The following is a 17,954-nucleotide window of genomic DNA, read 5'->3' on the forward strand; positions in this document are numbered from 1 at the left end:
CTGGTTGTTGCAATGCCTAGGTGTTCCTATTCTACGGATTCAGGCATATGAATGAAGGTTGATTGCAAAAGAAAAAGTATATGCTGTCTCCATCTGCCTGCCCCATTGATTGAAGACAAAAATGCGTGTCTTCCTGCAACCTTGCCCAGTTGTTACTGCTCTAAAGTTCTTGCAAGTGTGTTTTTAAGGTGAGCAGTTCCTTTCCATTCTCCTTGCCATCCACCTCCCCTTGCCCAACTCTGCTGCTGCAGGATTCCTTCTTTCACATTGGGCATCCAGCAGTTAGAGAGGTCTCTGTGGGGATGTGAGACTTGGGAAATCCAAGTTATTTACTTGCTTTGATATGACTATCCAAGGGTAATATATATCCAATATATCTGTAAGAATTTCTGACATGCAATTGGGATCATATTTTCTCTCAAGCTTTCTCTGGAATCAAGCAGTATTTACTAGGAGTCCAGCCACCCTGAAAGTTTGTATTAATGGTAATGAGATTCTAATGTCAGGAGTAGGACCAAACCGTAAGAGTAACAACAACAATTGGGACCTGGATCCTGGGCAAAGGACCTTAAACAACAAACTCAAACTGAATCCATATTTAGATATCAGCAGAAATGATTTGGCTTTGCAGTGGAGTCCAGCAGCATCATGATTGTGTGTAATACCTTGGGTTCTGTATGTAGAACAGTTCAGCTGTGTGTCTGCTTTATGTATGTAAATCAATTTATAGCAGTAAATGCAAGCATAATAAATCTTTGATTCTTTTCAAGCATGAAAGTTCTAATGAATATTTAACTGCATACCTTGAGAAGTCATGGCATAAACATGTGAAAGAGGAATAACCATATGTGGTTAAAGATGGATGTCACTTGCACATACAGTTCTGGTTACGAACTTATGAGCATTTTTCCAAACTTTTCTTTGTTTCTTAGAGGCACTTATTTTGTATATTGGCACATGGTGTTACGTAGCTTAGTAAGATATGCAGAAACTATGCTTATTGTTTGAAACCAGGATTCTTTGACTCTGTAACTTTTTCATTATTTTTTGAAAGAGCAGATACAAATGTATTTTATTGCTTTTAAGTAATCTTGGTAAAATTGGATATGTACAGTGAATTAAGGAAAAAGTTTTACACTTTTTCTCTTGTAGGACAATATCTAGGAAAGGCAGTTCCCTTCAGCCGTGCATGTTAGGAATATATGCTCTTAAAAAGTACAAGAAAGTTTTTAGGTTTTACTTTTAAATAAAAAAGAAGTTAGTCATGCACAGATTATTTCAGTAGTGTTTAAAGAAAAAGTAAAGTGTGTCTATAGATCTGAGTGAGCTGAAAGTGATTGTGGTGAAGAATTAATGGAAATTATCATTTACTCTGTCATGAGACTAATTTTCTTCTATAAATAAAAAATCTCTTTTGCTGTGTTCTTCACGTCACTGGTGATGAATGAGCTGCTTTTTCTCAGAGAGCAAAGTTTCTTTGGGCTCGCATCATGGTTCTAGTGCATCTGACTAAGATTTGGGCTGGCATGAATGCTGTTTTCATCAAGGGCTGGATATGTGCCAGATCAGTGCAAGTGTAATGCTATGGAATAGTAAAACTTTGTCTTCTGAGTCAGTGGCACTGTTAGGTATGGAGAACAGCCTTCTCTGTATATATGGTGTTTCAGTTGTTTGGCTGTTTAAAAATCAAGTTGTTCTTGCAAGTTAATGTCACTTATGTAAAATTGCCATGCCACTTATGGAGACCTGGTAGGGAAAAACAAGTACTCATTCGTCTTTGTAGATTGTAGGATTTTGCAGATATGTTATTCTAGTTGTCTGTCAGTGGTATAGGCCTGGCATCAGTTCAGCACTTGGCTGTGTAGCGTACAGTGCAGAGACTCTTGTCTTGCCAGATACCTCACTGGAGAAGCTAGTGGATGCCCAGCCATTAAGCTTAATTAAGCTTTTGCTTGCATTTCATATTCCTGGAAACTAAGAAGGTATTTGAGTTTCGTAGGAATACTTGAAGTTTTGAATGTGACCTGTGCCTTGAGGTGAGAAGGGATTGGTGTTCTCCTGCAGTTTTCAGGCTCTGCGTTGTAAAGCCAAAATGTTATCAGAATCATGGATTTGGCATGTCTCCAGTTTGGAGAGACAGGCCCCAAGGCTCATTAAGCATTAAGATTTAGGTTCATTTGAGGACATTTGAAACAGTTTTATATGAATCCAGAGTTTTTAATCTTTAAGTTTTATTGCCATGTTATAATGAAGAGCTATTTATTAGTTCAGTTTAGGTGAGGGGTCAAAGGTAACGTAAACCATAATGCTAAGCTATGTTCATGAGAAGAGGAGAGTAGCTGTTGAGGGGCATGGTTGAGTACAGTCAGAATGGCCTGTCTTTGTATTTATGTTAAAAAAAATATGCATCTCAGCAGACTAAATAGTAGAGTTTTTTTCAGTGGAGCTTGGTAATTGACAGGGCAAGAGACTGTGAAACACTGACCCATTCAAATAAAGTGTTGCTCAAGTGCAAAGCAAGGTAATCCTGTGAGAGGTTTCAGCTTTCCAAGAGTGTATGTTTAAGAAATTATATTGGATACCTACTTTGGGCAATTATCCATGGCCATTGCTACTCGGTGTAAAACTATGTGTGAACTGTAAATCTATAGGAGCATGGGACACTCTTCATGTCAGTCGTGGTGGTAGGTTCTGTATAAATAGCTTGTGAATCTATTTATACATGATCTTCCCTGTTGCCTTTCTTGAGCTGTTTTGCAAGGCCTCTATCTTGTTCATATTTTTAGCCTTTGGCAGAGCAAAGACCCACGCGATCCTGTGTTTGGCATACTTGTTTTCTCAGTGCTACCTATTTGCATGGTTCTTTATTCACCTTTTACTTATCAGACTGGACTGTGAGCCCTTTATAGGACAAAGTCAGTTCTGTCCCGCTTGTTAAAAAAGCACCTTGTTCATCTGATCCTAAATAAATAATGTTGTGGCCATCATTAGCAATCACTCAAGAATGTTTTCCCAAAAATATTTTTGTGACCTCAAGAACATCTCTATATTTTGAAACTTCTTTACCACTTCCTTTGCAACAAAATATTTTGACTTTTTATTGTCTGCTGTTTCGATGTGATTTGTTCATCTTTAAGACTAATAGTGGATTTTTCTCTCCTTTTCAAATATTTGGGGGCATTTTGGAGCTGCAACTAGAGCATGAGTTTAAAATATGTGGCTATTCAAGCTGTCTGGGCTAGTAATTATCAAGTGCTGAAAGGCTGTTTGTTAGAATGTAAATCTGTAAAACTTAATTTAAAAAGAGAAATGTCTCAGTGAAAGTTTACTGTGGATAGAATTTCCTGAACTCTCAAATATGAAATTTTAACTTTAAGATCAGGTCATTAGTCAGCTTTTCTTTTTAGGAATATGTTCTGTTATTTGAGCAAAGAACTCTGTTGGATACTGGTCCCTCCAGCCTGGATTGATCTGTGAACACACATCACTTCAACCTTTCTTTTTTTCTGTTTCTGAAGCTTATTCTCTGAAAGTGCTTTACTTCCATTTCCTCTTAGAAACAAGGTCTTTTTGGAGGCTGGGTTTTGGCAGCCATCCTTTGAATATTTTCTTAACTGACGCTTTCTTGCAAGAATTTCATGGGCAGTTGTCTTGATGCTTTTCATTAGATCTTTTATCAGCTGTTGCCTGAAACGCCTTCTCTTCCTGGCAGAAGTTTTTCAAATTCTTAACTGGTGATAAATAACCCTAGGAAGGTCTAATAGGTTAGTCACACAGTGGCTAGTACTGATTTCAGCTTGTCTGTCCTGCTGTGGAGATACCTTATCTCCTGGAATGCCAAGCCTTGGGGACAGCAGCGAATAGAGCAATTGATTCTTCCCGTACCTATCAGAGATGCTTTTTGACGGGTGGGGGGGAGGGAAGGAAATGACCTAGCTTCTCCCTATAAGAGTAGGAATGGAGCAGCTTTCCACTTGCATCGTGCCCTGTCATTTCCATAAGGTAAGGCAGCTCTAAGGTTTTGGCTTCTATGCGGTGTCTTACCGTGCTTCATTTAACAGCTAACTACTGAAGAGTCCATGCCAGCACCTGGTGCAGGGGAAAGGGAGGATGGGTGTGTGGATGTTGGACTGAAAGTGGCGAGAGCACTTTGAGAAGTGAAGAACAGAGGATTGTCCTGACTCAGACAGGTGCATAAATGCTAGGGGTGGTGGGCAGAAATCCCAGCTGAGAGCCTGAAGGATCTGGAGAATGGTTCAGCTGTGTGTATAGAGACTTAGGTTTGGTGGATGGAGCCTGAAAAGGCTTGGTTTTATCCTGTTTTGGGTGTTTAGTGGGATTGTTGGGGTTTTTTGCCTTCATCGTATTTTGTTTGAATTCTTTAAAGAACTATTTTATCTGTATTTCTTTTTCTCATGTCTTTGCTCCTTTTACCGTTAAAAAGTTTATTGAAATTTCATTATCATATCTTCCTTCTGATCATGTCAGAGAAACACTGGACATATCAGGTACTAGAAAACCTCAATATGAGAAATATTACAGTCTTTATATTTCTGTTCTTTCTTTTTTCCTCCCAATGTCATTTAACTTCTTGCATAAGTAGCTGTTGATACTCCAGAATTATTTCTGTGAGAAACAAGTTGGCTGAAAGCTGAAGTGTTTTAAAAAGTCTTCCCTAAACTTGTTTTGCCAGTCATTTCCAAAATGTCTGCTGTGACCAAATGCCAGCTGCCAAAAAGGTCAAGCTTGGGGAATATACCTACATTCTCCTTTTGCAAACAGTATGGGAGGACATTGTTTTATGGTTTGTTTCAACCACTATTCCTGCACTGTGTGGTGTCAGACCTTAAATTAGCAGTACCTTACTGGAGGTGAAGGAAAAAGGAGAAAATAACAGAAGATTTAAAATCATCCTGTTTTGTTATCTCTCAGGACTGCTTAGTTGAACTTGTCCCATTGACATCTGTTTTTCTAGACACAAGAGTATGAAAAATACTACCACTGCCTTAAAAACAAAACAACCCACAAAAATTTCAAACAAATAAATAAAAAAAAAAAGAACAAAAACAACAGTTCTATTCCAGCTTCGACAATTCCACTCTCTGACCGTTTATACAGTAGCTTACCAACCTCGGCGTAGCAGAATGTGGTACGCAGGGATACAAAGGTTTTTCTTCTTTTCTTTAGAAGATGCACATCCACTTGAGGATTTTCTATGTTTGAAGAACACAGCTGTACAACAACATGAACTAAATTTGTGGTTGGGAAAACCTGGGCTTGCAACTCATGGTAGTTTGGGGCAAGACTGGGGTCTGACATTTACATTAGGAGTGAACAGTGTGTCTGCCCTCTATGCCCTCACAAGGATGAATATGCTTGAGCCCCAATGATTTTTACTGCACAAGAAAAAGGACTGCTTCCTTGGAGGAGTTAGTGTCAGACAGGGTCAGCAGGAGCTGGGAGGTACTCAGAGAAGCGAGTCATCATTCAAAGTCTCAGTACAACTCAGGACCTGTTAGGCTTCAACCCTCTGTCTGAATGTGCCAATAGGGACCTTAGTGCCTTCCTTAGACAGATCAGTATTGCTAAACTGGCCAGACAGATCAGATGGCTGAGGCAGAGGATCTTAATTTGCCATCAACTAGGTGTGTTTTTTGAGCAAGTGCCTTCAAGTCTCTTCCTGCTGTAAGAATGGGTGGTGGAAGTAACTTGTCTAACACAATCTGGGGATAGGGCTTTAAATGTATGTTGTAGCAAGGCTTATGTTGATTGCCTGCCCTCTGTGACTTGGTACAAAGGTATATGGTTAACTCTCGTAATGGAAGTAAATGTTGTGAAAATAAAGCACTGAACAATGTGTGTGTGTTTCAGCTGATGTAGAAGCTGATGGGTTCTATGTTGCTCCTGCAACACTTGTCCTGCCACTGTGTTTTCTATACCTTTCTCAGGGATTGCTGCGATACAAATATATTTTTAAGGATTTAATTTAATGTCCTAGAACAATCCATTCAGCAGGATTTCTGATGCTTATTTAAGTTATCAAATTTGTGATTCCAGAAGAATGTGAAGTTGTTTTGTCTTTGGAGAGAGAGTAATGTGATTCCATACAATTTTGAGGTTGGACAGCAGATGCTGGAATTGTTCCCCTGTCCATAGTGCAGGTACTTAGACTTGCTGTGCAGCTGAGTGCAGAAAAATAGCTGCTTCTGGTTATGGTCATGTTGATGACTGCCTGCTGCCTGACTTTGCTGTCTGCAGTGCAGTAGGCAGGACGGTACTCTGCCATGTACTGGTGGCCAATGTTTCTGAATGGTAGCTGATGGGGGTTTTTTACAAAATCTTGGGTTTTTTTGAAAAATAACAACAAATGTTTATTAACAGGTCAACACACGGTATTATGGTCAGGTTCAGGGCTGGGAGAGAGACAAAGCCCAGAGCTACAGCTGTAGTGGGACTGGAAATGGGGCCAGAGGGAGGTTTAGGCTGCAGATGTTTTCTTTGTGAACTTGGTCACTGGGGTCATGTCTGAGTGTCTTCACCTCAGAATAAGCCTAGGGTTAGTGTTAGGATTAGGATTGGGGGAGGGACAAAGGCTAGAGCTGCAGATACAGTGGGGCTGCTGGAGGAAGGTGTGGGCTGCAAGTTTTCTCTCCTGCAAGCTCTTTAACCTGAGACATGGCTGGGGATAGGAGGCCCAGGGCAGCCAAGTCCTTTGGTTAGGGTTGGCAGGGCAAGAAAGCTTGGGACTGCACTTGTAGGGGGCTGCCAGGGGAAGGTGTGAGTTAGTGTCATCTCCCCTGCAGACTCTTTCTCCTGGGCTGTGGCCAAAGGCTTTGTGCCAGGTCTCCAGTGCAAAATGGTTAGGGCTTTTGTTTGCCCCGTATTTCAACAGAAACCCACCGGGAGGATAAAACTTTACATATCAAGACAGATGCTCCGTATGAGTCTAAATTGGCACAGAAAGTTTAGTTTGTGTATATTGACCTATGTAGGAAGAGGTGCATTCAGTGGCTTTTTCGAGAAGCAGGGTCAGATAGTAACTGTGTAGTGAAGGCGACCATTGAGACATTCTGCATAAACAGTACAGCTTTTCAGCCAGGTTGGTGGCAGAGCAAGCTTAAACCACTCAGTATTTTGGCAACTGGACTGTTGCTCTAGATGAGGCAATAATTCCGAAGCAGCCAGTCTGCTCTGGAAGAAATGACAAGATGACCCGACTATTGGACGAGGGAAAAGCTGTGACTATTGTCTACTTGGATTTTTGCAAAGCATTCGACACAGTTCCCCATAGGATTCTCATAGGAAAACTGGCTGCTCATGGCCTGGATGAGCGAACGGTCTGCTGGGTCAAGCACTGGCTGGATGGACGGTCCCAGAGAGTGGTGGTCAGTGGAGCTAAATCCAGCTGGCGGCCGGTCACAAGTGGTGTTCCTCAGGGCTCGGTGTTGGGACCATTTCTGTTCAACATCTTTATTGATGATCTTGATAAGGACGTAGAGTGTATCATCAGTAAGTTTGCAGATGACACCAAGTTCAGCGGGAGCGTCGATCTGCATGAAGATAGGGAGGCTCTACAGAGAGACTTGGATAGATTGGATCGGTGGGCCAACGTTAATGGGATGAGCTTCAACAAGGCCAAGTGCCAGGTCCTGCACTTGGGCCACAACAACCCCATGCATCGCTACAGGCTTGGGGAGGTGTGGCTGGAGAGTTGTCTGGAAGAGAAGGATCTGGGGGTGTTGGTTGATAGTCGGCTGAACATGAGCCAGCAGTGTGCCCTGGTGGCCAAGAAAGCCAATGGCATCCTGGCTTGTATCAGAAATAGTGTGACCAGCAGAAGCGGGGAGGTGATAGTCCCCCTGTACTCTGCACTGGTGAGGCCACACTTGGAGTATTGTGTCCAGTTTTGGGCACCTCAATATGAGAGAGGTATCGAGGTGCTGGAGTGAGTGCAGAGGAGGACAATGAAGCTGGTGAAGGGCCTGAAGAACAAATCCTATGAGGAGCAATTGAAGGAGCTGGGACTGTTCAGTCTGAGGAGGAGAAGGCTGAGGGGAGACCTCATCACTCTCTACAACTACCTGAAAGGACATTGTAGAGAGGTTGGTGCTGGTCTCTTCTCACAGGTGATTAGTGACAGAATAAGGGGGAATGGCTTTAAACTGCAACAGGGGAGGTTTAGACTGGACATTAGGAAAAAATTTTTCACAGAAAGAGTGGTCAGACAGTGGAATAGGCTGCCCAGGGAGGTGGTGGAGTCACCATCCTTGGATGTGTTTAAGGGTCATTTAGATGAGATGCTGGGGCATATGGTGTAGGGGAGAACTTTGTAGAGTAGGGCTGATGGTTGGACTTGATGATCCCAAGGGTCTTTTCCAACCTGAATGATTCTGTAATTCTATGAAATCTCCCTTTGACACGTTCTGCAGTGAACAAGTCCTGGGGGTTTTGGTGCCAGCCTGTTTAGAGATGTTTCCAACAGGAAGTAAACATTTTAATAATAGAGACCTTTCTTCCTCAGGCTTTTCCATCTTGCCCCATCCCGTTTCCTCCCTCTTCAGACTCCAAATGGTGATCTAAAACATTTGTTCCCTGCTCCTTTCCTGCCTCTCATTTTATCCTTCTCCCATATTTCACAGGGAGGCCTGTATAAGCCATATTGAAGATTTATTTAGAATGGGCTTTGGCATTTGAGGTTTCCACTAAGACCTCTTTATTTTACTTTCTATTATTGTCTATAGCTTTTGATCTGCACCTGCAATATTGGTTATGGTGCCTGATGTATTCACGTTTGAGTAATAAAGAAAATAGGATGCTTTAGCTAATATATCCCTTTTATCCTGAGACAGAATAGGCAGATTGACCATTGAAATCACAGCAGAGCTACAGTATTTGGAAAGAAGTGCTCTGACCAAAAAAAATAAAATCTTAAATTGTCTGTTGCAGCAGCTGAGTGGAAAATAATAGTTTTATTAAGGTTGCTGCTGTGCAAGGCTGAAAGATAGGTTAGTGCCTTTCTGGGGAAAAAGAAGTAATGTTCATTTTCCATCTGTGAAATAAAATTATGGTTGTGGGAAGGGAGATGTGTGGTCCTTTTCTTGCCATTCTGTGCATCCAGGGGAAAAAAGTTAATTGTATATGAAAGTATATTATTTTATCATTTGTTTTTAGGACATAATAGTGTTAGATTCTACCTTAAGCAGAAGGCAGGAATAGTACAGCAATCTATATGAGCTTGGGTTACAGAGATTTTAACTGCAAGAAGATCAAAAAAATACCCCCAACTCCAAAAAATGTCATTCACGTTGGGTTTGTTGCTACTCCTGATTATGGTGGTGTTGGAGATGTGGGAACTCCAAGTGTGTAATAACACAAGTACAATTTGGGACAGGTTGAACAGAAGCTTTATTAACTGTGGTCACAGAGAATGTTTAGAATAGCGTCTCCTGCTCTGCTCCCCTGTTCTCTCCAAGTGATTGCAAAGACCCAACCTATATGCTTTTCGGGGGGAAAAAAGAGGAGGTGAGGAAAAACAATCATTTCAACGTTAACAAAGCCAGGTATCCACCCCCAGGAGGGATGGACTCCTTAATGAGCTTGCTAACTGTCACAGTCCTAAGGAGGAATCCAGCAGTAAATAAGATGACACTATGGAGAGATGGCTCTTGGTGGAGCCTATAAGAGTGGCACACCTCATGTTATCTTAGCTCAGAAGCAGGGTGTTGGAAACAATCACAGACTGTTAATTTTTAGTTGAAAGGAATGTGCTTTTAGTTAGGATAAACTTCTTAGCCAGACCTCTCAAATATTAAATATAATGTTACCATCACAGTAGGCTGCCAGAAGAGTCAGTTCTTGAATGGAGACAGTGTCAGAACAAAGTGAGATTCCTCTCTTCCATAGTGGCTATTCTCATTTTTAGAGTTTTAAATTAGCATAGACATCTTTGTTTCTCTTTGAAGATCTTGAATTTGAAGTAAGTGTCTTGACCTGATGATTTTCTTCCCAATGGATGGGACTGGTTGAATTTTCCTTTGAATAAAAGGCATAAGGGTTTTCTCTTGTGAGAAGGGTGGTAAAGAAACAGTGTTTGTTGCAACAGGATTTTATAATTAAAATTCCCCACTTTTAGAGGCTTGGTCACTTTTTGGAATATTCTAACAATGAGCCATGTCAGCACTTCTCATAGCGTGTTCATGGGTGGTTGGGAACTTTGTTTGGGGGAGTTGCTAATCTTTGGGCACTGAACAGTGTTCAACTGTGATATCACTGGCCTAATGATCATTTCATGATGAGGTGGGTTTTTTTGGACTCCCTTTTTATTTGTCTTCTCACATTTATGTTTTATGGGGACCTCCCTTCTCCACAACATATGCAAGGATGGCGTTTAATTTCAGGTGTAGATGCAAAAAAATAGACAGGCCACCCATGAAGCATATGTCCTTTCTCACTTTCCTGCAGTGCAGAAACTGCCAGACCGTCCTTCCCAAGTTATGGTGATACTCGGATGCATTCTGGGTTTCTGCTCTCAGGCCCTTCCAGGCATCACCTGCCTCCAGGCAACAGAGGCAGACTGGTGTGACAAAATTCACCCAGATCCTGTCAAGACTGATGTGATCTAGATCAATTTAGAGTATAAAATAAATGTTCTTGAAGTACTGTGCTGTGGTTATTTTTCCTCCTAGTCTTTCTTCATTTCAGTGGTGGAACTTTGGGTACATGTGTGTTTTCAAGAGGGGAGAAAGGAAAGACTCTTCCTTTCTAGTCATACTGAAATCCTTATGAGTTGGGGACAAGTGTTTGGTAATTTGGATTTTGTGACTTACCACTCATGAATACTCTTTTCTTGTAACAGGTTGCTGAATGCAATAAAGCCGGGATTGGTAAAAAAGATCAATAGGCTACCGACCCCCATTGCAGGTTTGGTGAGTATATCAAATGGAGAAAAATCTTTCAGTGGTGCTTTTTGCACCTTGATTTTATGACTGTGTGATTCAGATAGCAATTATTTTTGTAATTTGATCTCTTCTAACCTGCTAAACTCGGAGAGTCCCTCTGAAATCTGAACTCTCTGTGTAGTCAGTTTAAGACCTTCCAGTCTTTTCATCAGAAGTGGGCAGTATTCAAGAGGCAGAGTATATTTTTAGAGGAAGAATATCTTCTTGGTTGTATGTCATCCTCCAGTTGTGGTGCTAGCTTTAGAAAGACTGGAATGTATGTGTTAGAAGCTATCACCACAAAAAGATAGTTTTTTGGAAACTTGTGTATTTTGTCTCATTTTCTCTTCCCTCAAAATACCACAGTCTGCAGATAACATTCATTGCGCGACTATCTAGGGAACTGTTTCATGTTGACTTTAGGGGCAGAGTAAAAGTTGGCCATAATTTATTATAAAAGAAGACGACCACAGCGGACATTCTGACAGCCCGTGGGCTCTCAGAAGGTCACCTCAAGGGGTGACACAGTCCTGTGCCTGCTGTTGGGGAAGGAGGTGGGGGTATGAACAGATTTTGGGTCTAACAGGATTAGCCACATAGAAACATGGCTGTATTGATTTTACCTTGAGATATGGCTGGGAGTAAAAGGACCCATGAGCATGTGGAAGGTGGCCATCCTCTGTTTAGACTAACGATATAGTTATATATGTGGTTCCTTTCTGTTCTGGCACCGCTCACATTGCACAACTAGAGTTGTGCAAGATTCAGATTGTATTACTTGTTGATAGCTGAGGTTAACGTTCCTTTCTATAAACCACATTAAAAAGTTTCAGTGTATTAGAAACTGTTACATTAATTTTTAAATTGGTTCTATAATGTTATTACAGGGCCTTTGAGGCTGGGTCCTTCAACCTGTAGATTGACAGGCATATTTCTGCATGAACGCTGTCTAGTTTTAGGATTTAATTTGTGATCCCCACCACCCTTTCTCTAAAGTTTCCTTGTGTGCCTTTCTTTTGCCTCTAAAACCCATCTAGTTTTATTCCTACACAGTCGTATTTGAAAGGAATATTTGATATAAACAGCTGCAAAAGATACCAGTAGTGCAGTTTTCTTTTCCTTGGATCCCTTTCAGGAAAGACTCAATTTTTGTTATGACTGTTTTAAGAGGATGATATTGAATTACATTGGGTTTTTTCTTATTCATATGTAAAATCCCAAAGGTAAGGTGGTTGTAATAGGAGGGACATAGAAAAAGTAATTATGTGTGTGTGTTTTTCTCATTCCTTGAGATAAATATCTCTTGCAAGATGTGTATCTTCAAAGCATTACCAAAAAAAAGCAGTTTTCAGGCTATTGATGATACAGCAGATATTTTTTGTGTTGGAAAGTGACTTTTTTACTTCTGTACCTGTGTCCTCTATTTACCTTTAGTAATTACTTTTCTAAATATTTTTCCTAATAAATAATTAGGCTATTAAAAAAGTTCACTGGTGCTTCTGGCTTCTTGAACATTACCAACGGGTGGTTTTTTCTACTGTTCTGTGAATGAATTGCTCCAAAGAAAGCAAGCCATCAAGATGTCCTCTTGCTTTCAAAAGTGTCTAGTTTCATATCTGCTGACTTTTGTTGCCATTTTTACTTAGAGTGGTAAGTGGCTGTTTTAAGGATTGTGTGGGAATTTAAATGATCAAATATTGTAGTCTGTTACGCATATTTGTGGTCTATTATTTTAAAGTACAGACATCAGGAGTATGTTTGAATGTATAGGATGTATCTTTCTCTTTTCTCTTGCCTGTACCATGTACATGTGTCTGAAAAAAAAATTAAAATAGTGACACTATAGTCCAGAAGCAGTTATACCTTCTAGTTGACCACATATGAGGGACATTCGTTTATTTATTGCCAACTTTTCTTTATTATCTTAGCTTTGGTTGGCTTGACATAGTATATAGTTACTTCTTTCCAGTTATTTCACCCCAGTGAGTGTGATTTCCTCCAGTACACATAGAAATACTGTGAAAACTTCAGTACCTTTTCTGCCTTGTGTGAGATACATGCTTTTGGACTCCCAGGTACTGCTGATGCCTAAAAAGTGTAACTTAATAATAACAGAATTAATTAATTTCTTCATGATAGCTGATAGAATAAGTGTTTAGTTCACTAGTAGAGGCAATAGGTAGGTTTTCTTTTTTGCAGAGTTGGAGCTAAAACTTATGAGTAGTTGTGAAGTACTCAAAGTGCCTTCTGTTTCATCTTTAATGACTGGAGACACAAATAGTCATGTATTATGTAGCTCCACAAAATGTCAAATTGAGTCTAATTCTCCAGATGATACTTTATTTTTCTCCTTTGTTATTGTAAGGACAAATGAAGTATGCTTTATTTGAAGGAAGGCAATAGTAAACTGGAAGCCTGTATCAGAGACATGCTGAGATGTTCATCTGGGAGTATTATCAGGTGTAAAATTTTGCCTATGTTTCATGTTTGAGTGACTTCTCATAACACTGCTGTGAAGTATTATGTATAACTGGTCTAGTGTTGACAGACTGAATTCTTTAAACTTTTCCTGATGTTTAAAGCTAGATGAATCTGCAGTTATTCTGAAATTCTTACCAGTGACTTCCTCATGTGGTTTAAGAGGGAATGGCTTAGTTGCAGACCTTTTGTATACCAGAACACCAATCGTGTAAGCAAAATTTATTGGTTATGGTGTTGTAGTGTTAAAGTAAGGACCTGAGGATCTGCACGCCGCTGAACTAAGCACAGGCCATATAAATACACAAAGATGATCTTTGTCTAGTTGCAATTCTAAGTCAGGATGTGGATTGTATGCAGCATTACATCCAGAATTACATATGTTCAGCTTGGCAGGCTTGTTTGTAATTTGCTTGGATCTCCGTAAGTGCCAACTGCTTCTGTTATCACAGCAGAAATGATACATTGCTTTAATGAAATAAAGCATAGGACCAACAGTTTGGTATTCAGATTTACATTTCTGTTCAGTATTCATTAATCCAGAAAGCTAACATTCCCACCAAAAAGCAAATTCACAAAACATCCAAAGAACATATTAGACCTAGGTGGGAATAGCAGGCTTTGCTGTAAGAGCTGTGTTGCCAGAAGAAATTTTCTCATGTGAGAAATTGATACTGAACATCTTAGTTTTAAGACTGTCAGCTTCCCAGAAGCATCATTTCATGTATTTAATTGTGCAAGGCTGGAAAAGTTTTGGCTGAGTTACTAATTAAAAGACCATCTGAAGCTGCAGAAGTCTTACAAAGATGGATTATTAGAGTACAGTGAATATAATTCATGTATAAGTGATTTTTTACAAAAATTTTTTCAGTGAGTTGCTGTTTGTTTCTTTCATTTTTGTATGATGTCCATTGTGGGCACAACTAATTTTTAAGGTTTCTACTAACTGCAATTTTGTACAAGTATACCATATTATATATTTAATTCTATAGAAATAAAAACTTTCAAGCATCATTGTAGATAAGCTTTGCTCTGTAATGCTAACCACTGTATGTTGACTATCTTTTTTCCTTAAAAAAATGTCTAGTTTTTGCTTCCTGCCCCTGAATAATGTCACTCTGTGAGAAAATAAAAGGTTTCTGCCTTATCTTTTGTTTGACAGGGTTTAGGAGAGTTTATAGCATTACTTCAGTTCCTTGAACAATCCCCACAGGAGCTCAGACACTTACTTCAGAGGCTGTGTGAAAGAATCTCACATATAATAGTAGGAAGTAGTCAAGACAAAGTTGGAGGGCTGAACTTTAGCTTGGATCTTGGCTCATGTTTCAGTACTACTGAATAAAAATCTGTTTACTGTGGCATCCCGTTTTCAGCTTGTGTGCGGTCCTCAACTTTGTGGCATTTGTATGATTTAGCAATGGAAAAAATAGCTCTGCAAAAGTCACCTGGTTGCATGGTTATTGCATCAAGATGAATAAAACTGTAACGTGCTGTTTAAAAAAGCTTGTTCCTTTGAAAACAAGGTGGTATTTTTTTCTGTGATTATTTTTCTAGGAAGTTTCTCTTGGCAAAGTGTTCTCTGGGAACTTGTTACGAACCTTATTAAGAATAGCTACCTGTCTGCTGGTGCTGGTAATTTGCTCTTATGCTGTACTGTTGCATAAACTCCAGTATTTTTTTTGAAGTCATATGATGTCCCAAAGAAATTTCAGCATTGTATTAGCTTTCAGAAGATTGTGCTTCTAATTAAGTTCAGCAAATGAGATCTTTTTTCTTCATGCAGATGAGAACCTGAAAATAAAATTACAAGACCCAAATACAGTGTAGTGTGTTTCACAGAATTAAAAATAGAGAAAAATAGAGAAATATATGGAACTTCAACTGATGTGAATTATTTTGATCACTCTTTCCACTCATACTTTAGTGTTACAATTTTTTTTTCCTTAAAAAATTATATTCTCATTCTTTCTTTTAGTTTCTTACTCTCACTTTAATTCTTTGTAGTACTTTCTGGAAAGAGCCTGCTCCTGTTGTAATATATATAAAAATATATATCTCTATATATTATAAATACATATATAATATATGTAATATATGTATATATTATATGATAATATAATGTATATATTATATAAAAATATATATCATATGTGTAGTATGAATATAAATATATATAATATTCATAATACGTGATAAATTCTGTTTACTTATTTTGTACTTCTTGCTGCTGGATTCATTTGATGGCACAATTGTATCCATAAAAAAAGCCTTGCTGTGTAAGTTGTGGTACACATGAAGTAAACAGAAGCAAAATTTCCTAACTGTCTAAAAACAGTAAGTTCTTGGCACTTGCATCCCAAAAGCATTTTTGTGAATGTTGATGGAAAGCAAAGTGTCAACATCATAGCAAAATGCTGTGCAAACTGTTCTGCCATGGTTTCTGTGGATCTTCCTTGATAAATGGTAATGGGCTTCTAAACATCTCCTGTGCCTGCCTTCAGTTCTGATATCTGAATACTTGACTAAAACAATACTTAGGATCTGGTCAGTGGTTCAGAGCAGCACTGTGTGCTTTGGCTCATCATGTACAGTAATATGTATTGAATCCCTTCACTAAAACAATAGCATCATTTAAAAATATGATTGTATCGTTGTGTCCTTTATGCGTGTCTTGTTTAGTTTTTTTACCCTTTTTTAGTTTTTTTTTTTAGACTCTGCCTTGAAATTTATTATTCATTTAGATTTTCCTGCCTGTTTGTTTTGGTGTCATCTGAGCTGGACAGAGCTACCTTATAAAATTCCTGTTTAATGAATTGAGTTGTATGCTGTACTCACAAACATTTTTGAGTTTTGTGAAGAATACAAAAGTAGACTAGCAGGTGTTTCTTAACCAAGCTCTTTGTAAACAGAGTCTGTGTGGAACAATCTACAGTGACACTGTAGTTTAATTCATCACAGAAGAGGAAAACAGCCATCGGTTCAAATTTGGCAGGAAGCATAGAGGAAGCAGCATTGGTAGGAAAAACATCAGATGCAAACCAATAAAATCTAAAATTTTACATTGAAATTCAGCTGGTTTTATTTCAGACTGAATTGATGGTTTTTATTGTTTCCAATTAACCATGCAAATGCTGTCCAGAAAGCATTGCTCTCCTCTCATTTAGAGAAAAACTAGTGAGTCAAATGCAAAACACAACACCGGCATCTCATTTAGTATTTTATTGGTTGAAATGGATGTGTTTGCTCTGGTGTTGGGTTTGGCTCCAAATCTCTCATACTTTTGATGCTGGAAACTAATCATCGATCTGACAGTAGCATATGTGCTGGAGACATATTCCACTGCTGTACTTTCATTCAGCCTATGTTGTCCAGGCTTCCAAGTTTGAACTTTAACCTGATGTATGGATGTAAGAGAGGCTGAAATAATAGGAAACTAATAAGACATGAACTATCAAAAACCCCAAAGGGAGGTAAATGACCCCACATTGTTTATTTGCTTTTGATGGTCTGAGCTGTGTTTAGCTATAAAGCATACCCTCAGAGAAGTGAGTTCAGCCAGCTCCTAGCAGTCTTCATGTTCATCATCCCGCTCTGGCTCATGAGCTGTCCTTAACATCCATGACTGGTACCTTCTGTCCTCAGCTACCAGCTGGAGTGTTGCGTTTATGATGGCTGGAGGTGAAACTTGAAGTGAGTGACATCTCATTTGCTTCTGAATTGGCTGTTATTGATCCCTCCCAGTTTTCTGTGTGCTTCCTGAATCACTGACCCCAGCCAGCACTCGGCCAGGGCTTCTGCAGACCAACCTCACTGCTGGCCTTGAAGTCCCTTCTTCTTCTGGATGCTTCCTTGGCTGCAGTGCTTACAGTGCACTCAGTAAGCTAAGCTGTTTGTTGGCTGGGACCACTACTCATCACACTAAGGAAACAGTCTCTTTCTGCCAGGAATCTGTCCCTTGTTATAAGCTGAATCTCTCATTTAGCACCCAGAGTGCGCTGAACAGTTTCCTTGTTGGGTCCGGATGACACCAGCCAGGATGGGTAAAGGTTTGTAGGACACACGTGAAGGACAGCTGTGAACCATAGCTGCTGTGGACAGATGCAAACTTTGTCATGTTTTTGAGACACATTCCCAAACTAGACTGGTTAGGATTCAAAGGTGCAGTGGTTTCACAGTCAGCTTAAGCTGTGCCCTGAGCCTGCTGAGCTCTGCTGCTGAGAATGTCATGACTTGGTTTGGCCAAATGCTAATAATATGTGTAAGCTCTTTGTGGCAAGAATCATCTGCTAGTCTGTTTTTGTCTACACCTCACCCCATGAGTCCTGCTCCATGGCCAGGACTCCTAGACAGTATGTTAATACAAATAATAAATAACACTTACAAAAATATCACAGGCATTCCTGTGTCATTCACAGTCTGTTTTTAGACTGCTTTCCCAAATTGAGTCTTCAACCATGGCTTTAATCAATAGGCTTATAATTAGCATTCACATTGAATAATTTAAAATATTAATATGCAAATCCAGAGGTAAGGGGAACC

The 17,954-nt window shown here is 39.6% G+C and overlaps 1 protein-coding gene across 7 annotated transcripts in view; it reads left to right on the forward strand.

Annotated features, from left to right (window-relative positions):
• Positions 1 to 17,954, forward strand: part of LIMCH1 (LIM and calponin homology domains 1) — a 188,044-nt gene that overhangs the window by 72,163 nt on the left and 97,927 nt on the right. For all 7 annotated transcript variants that reach the window (XM_074866061.1, XM_074866062.1, XM_074866065.1 and 4 more), the window contains exon 3: positions 10,856 to 10,925. In XM_074866061.1, the coding sequence (XP_074722162.1) occupies positions 10,856 to 10,925 (70 nt within the window). The remainder of the gene's footprint in view (positions 1 to 10,855; positions 10,926 to 17,954) is intronic.

Source organism: Strix uralensis, chromosome 4 (assembly GCF_047716275.1).
Source record: "Strix uralensis isolate ZFMK-TIS-50842 chromosome 4, bStrUra1, whole genome shotgun sequence".
NCBI lineage: Eukaryota > Metazoa > Chordata > Aves > Strigiformes > Strigidae > Strix > Strix uralensis.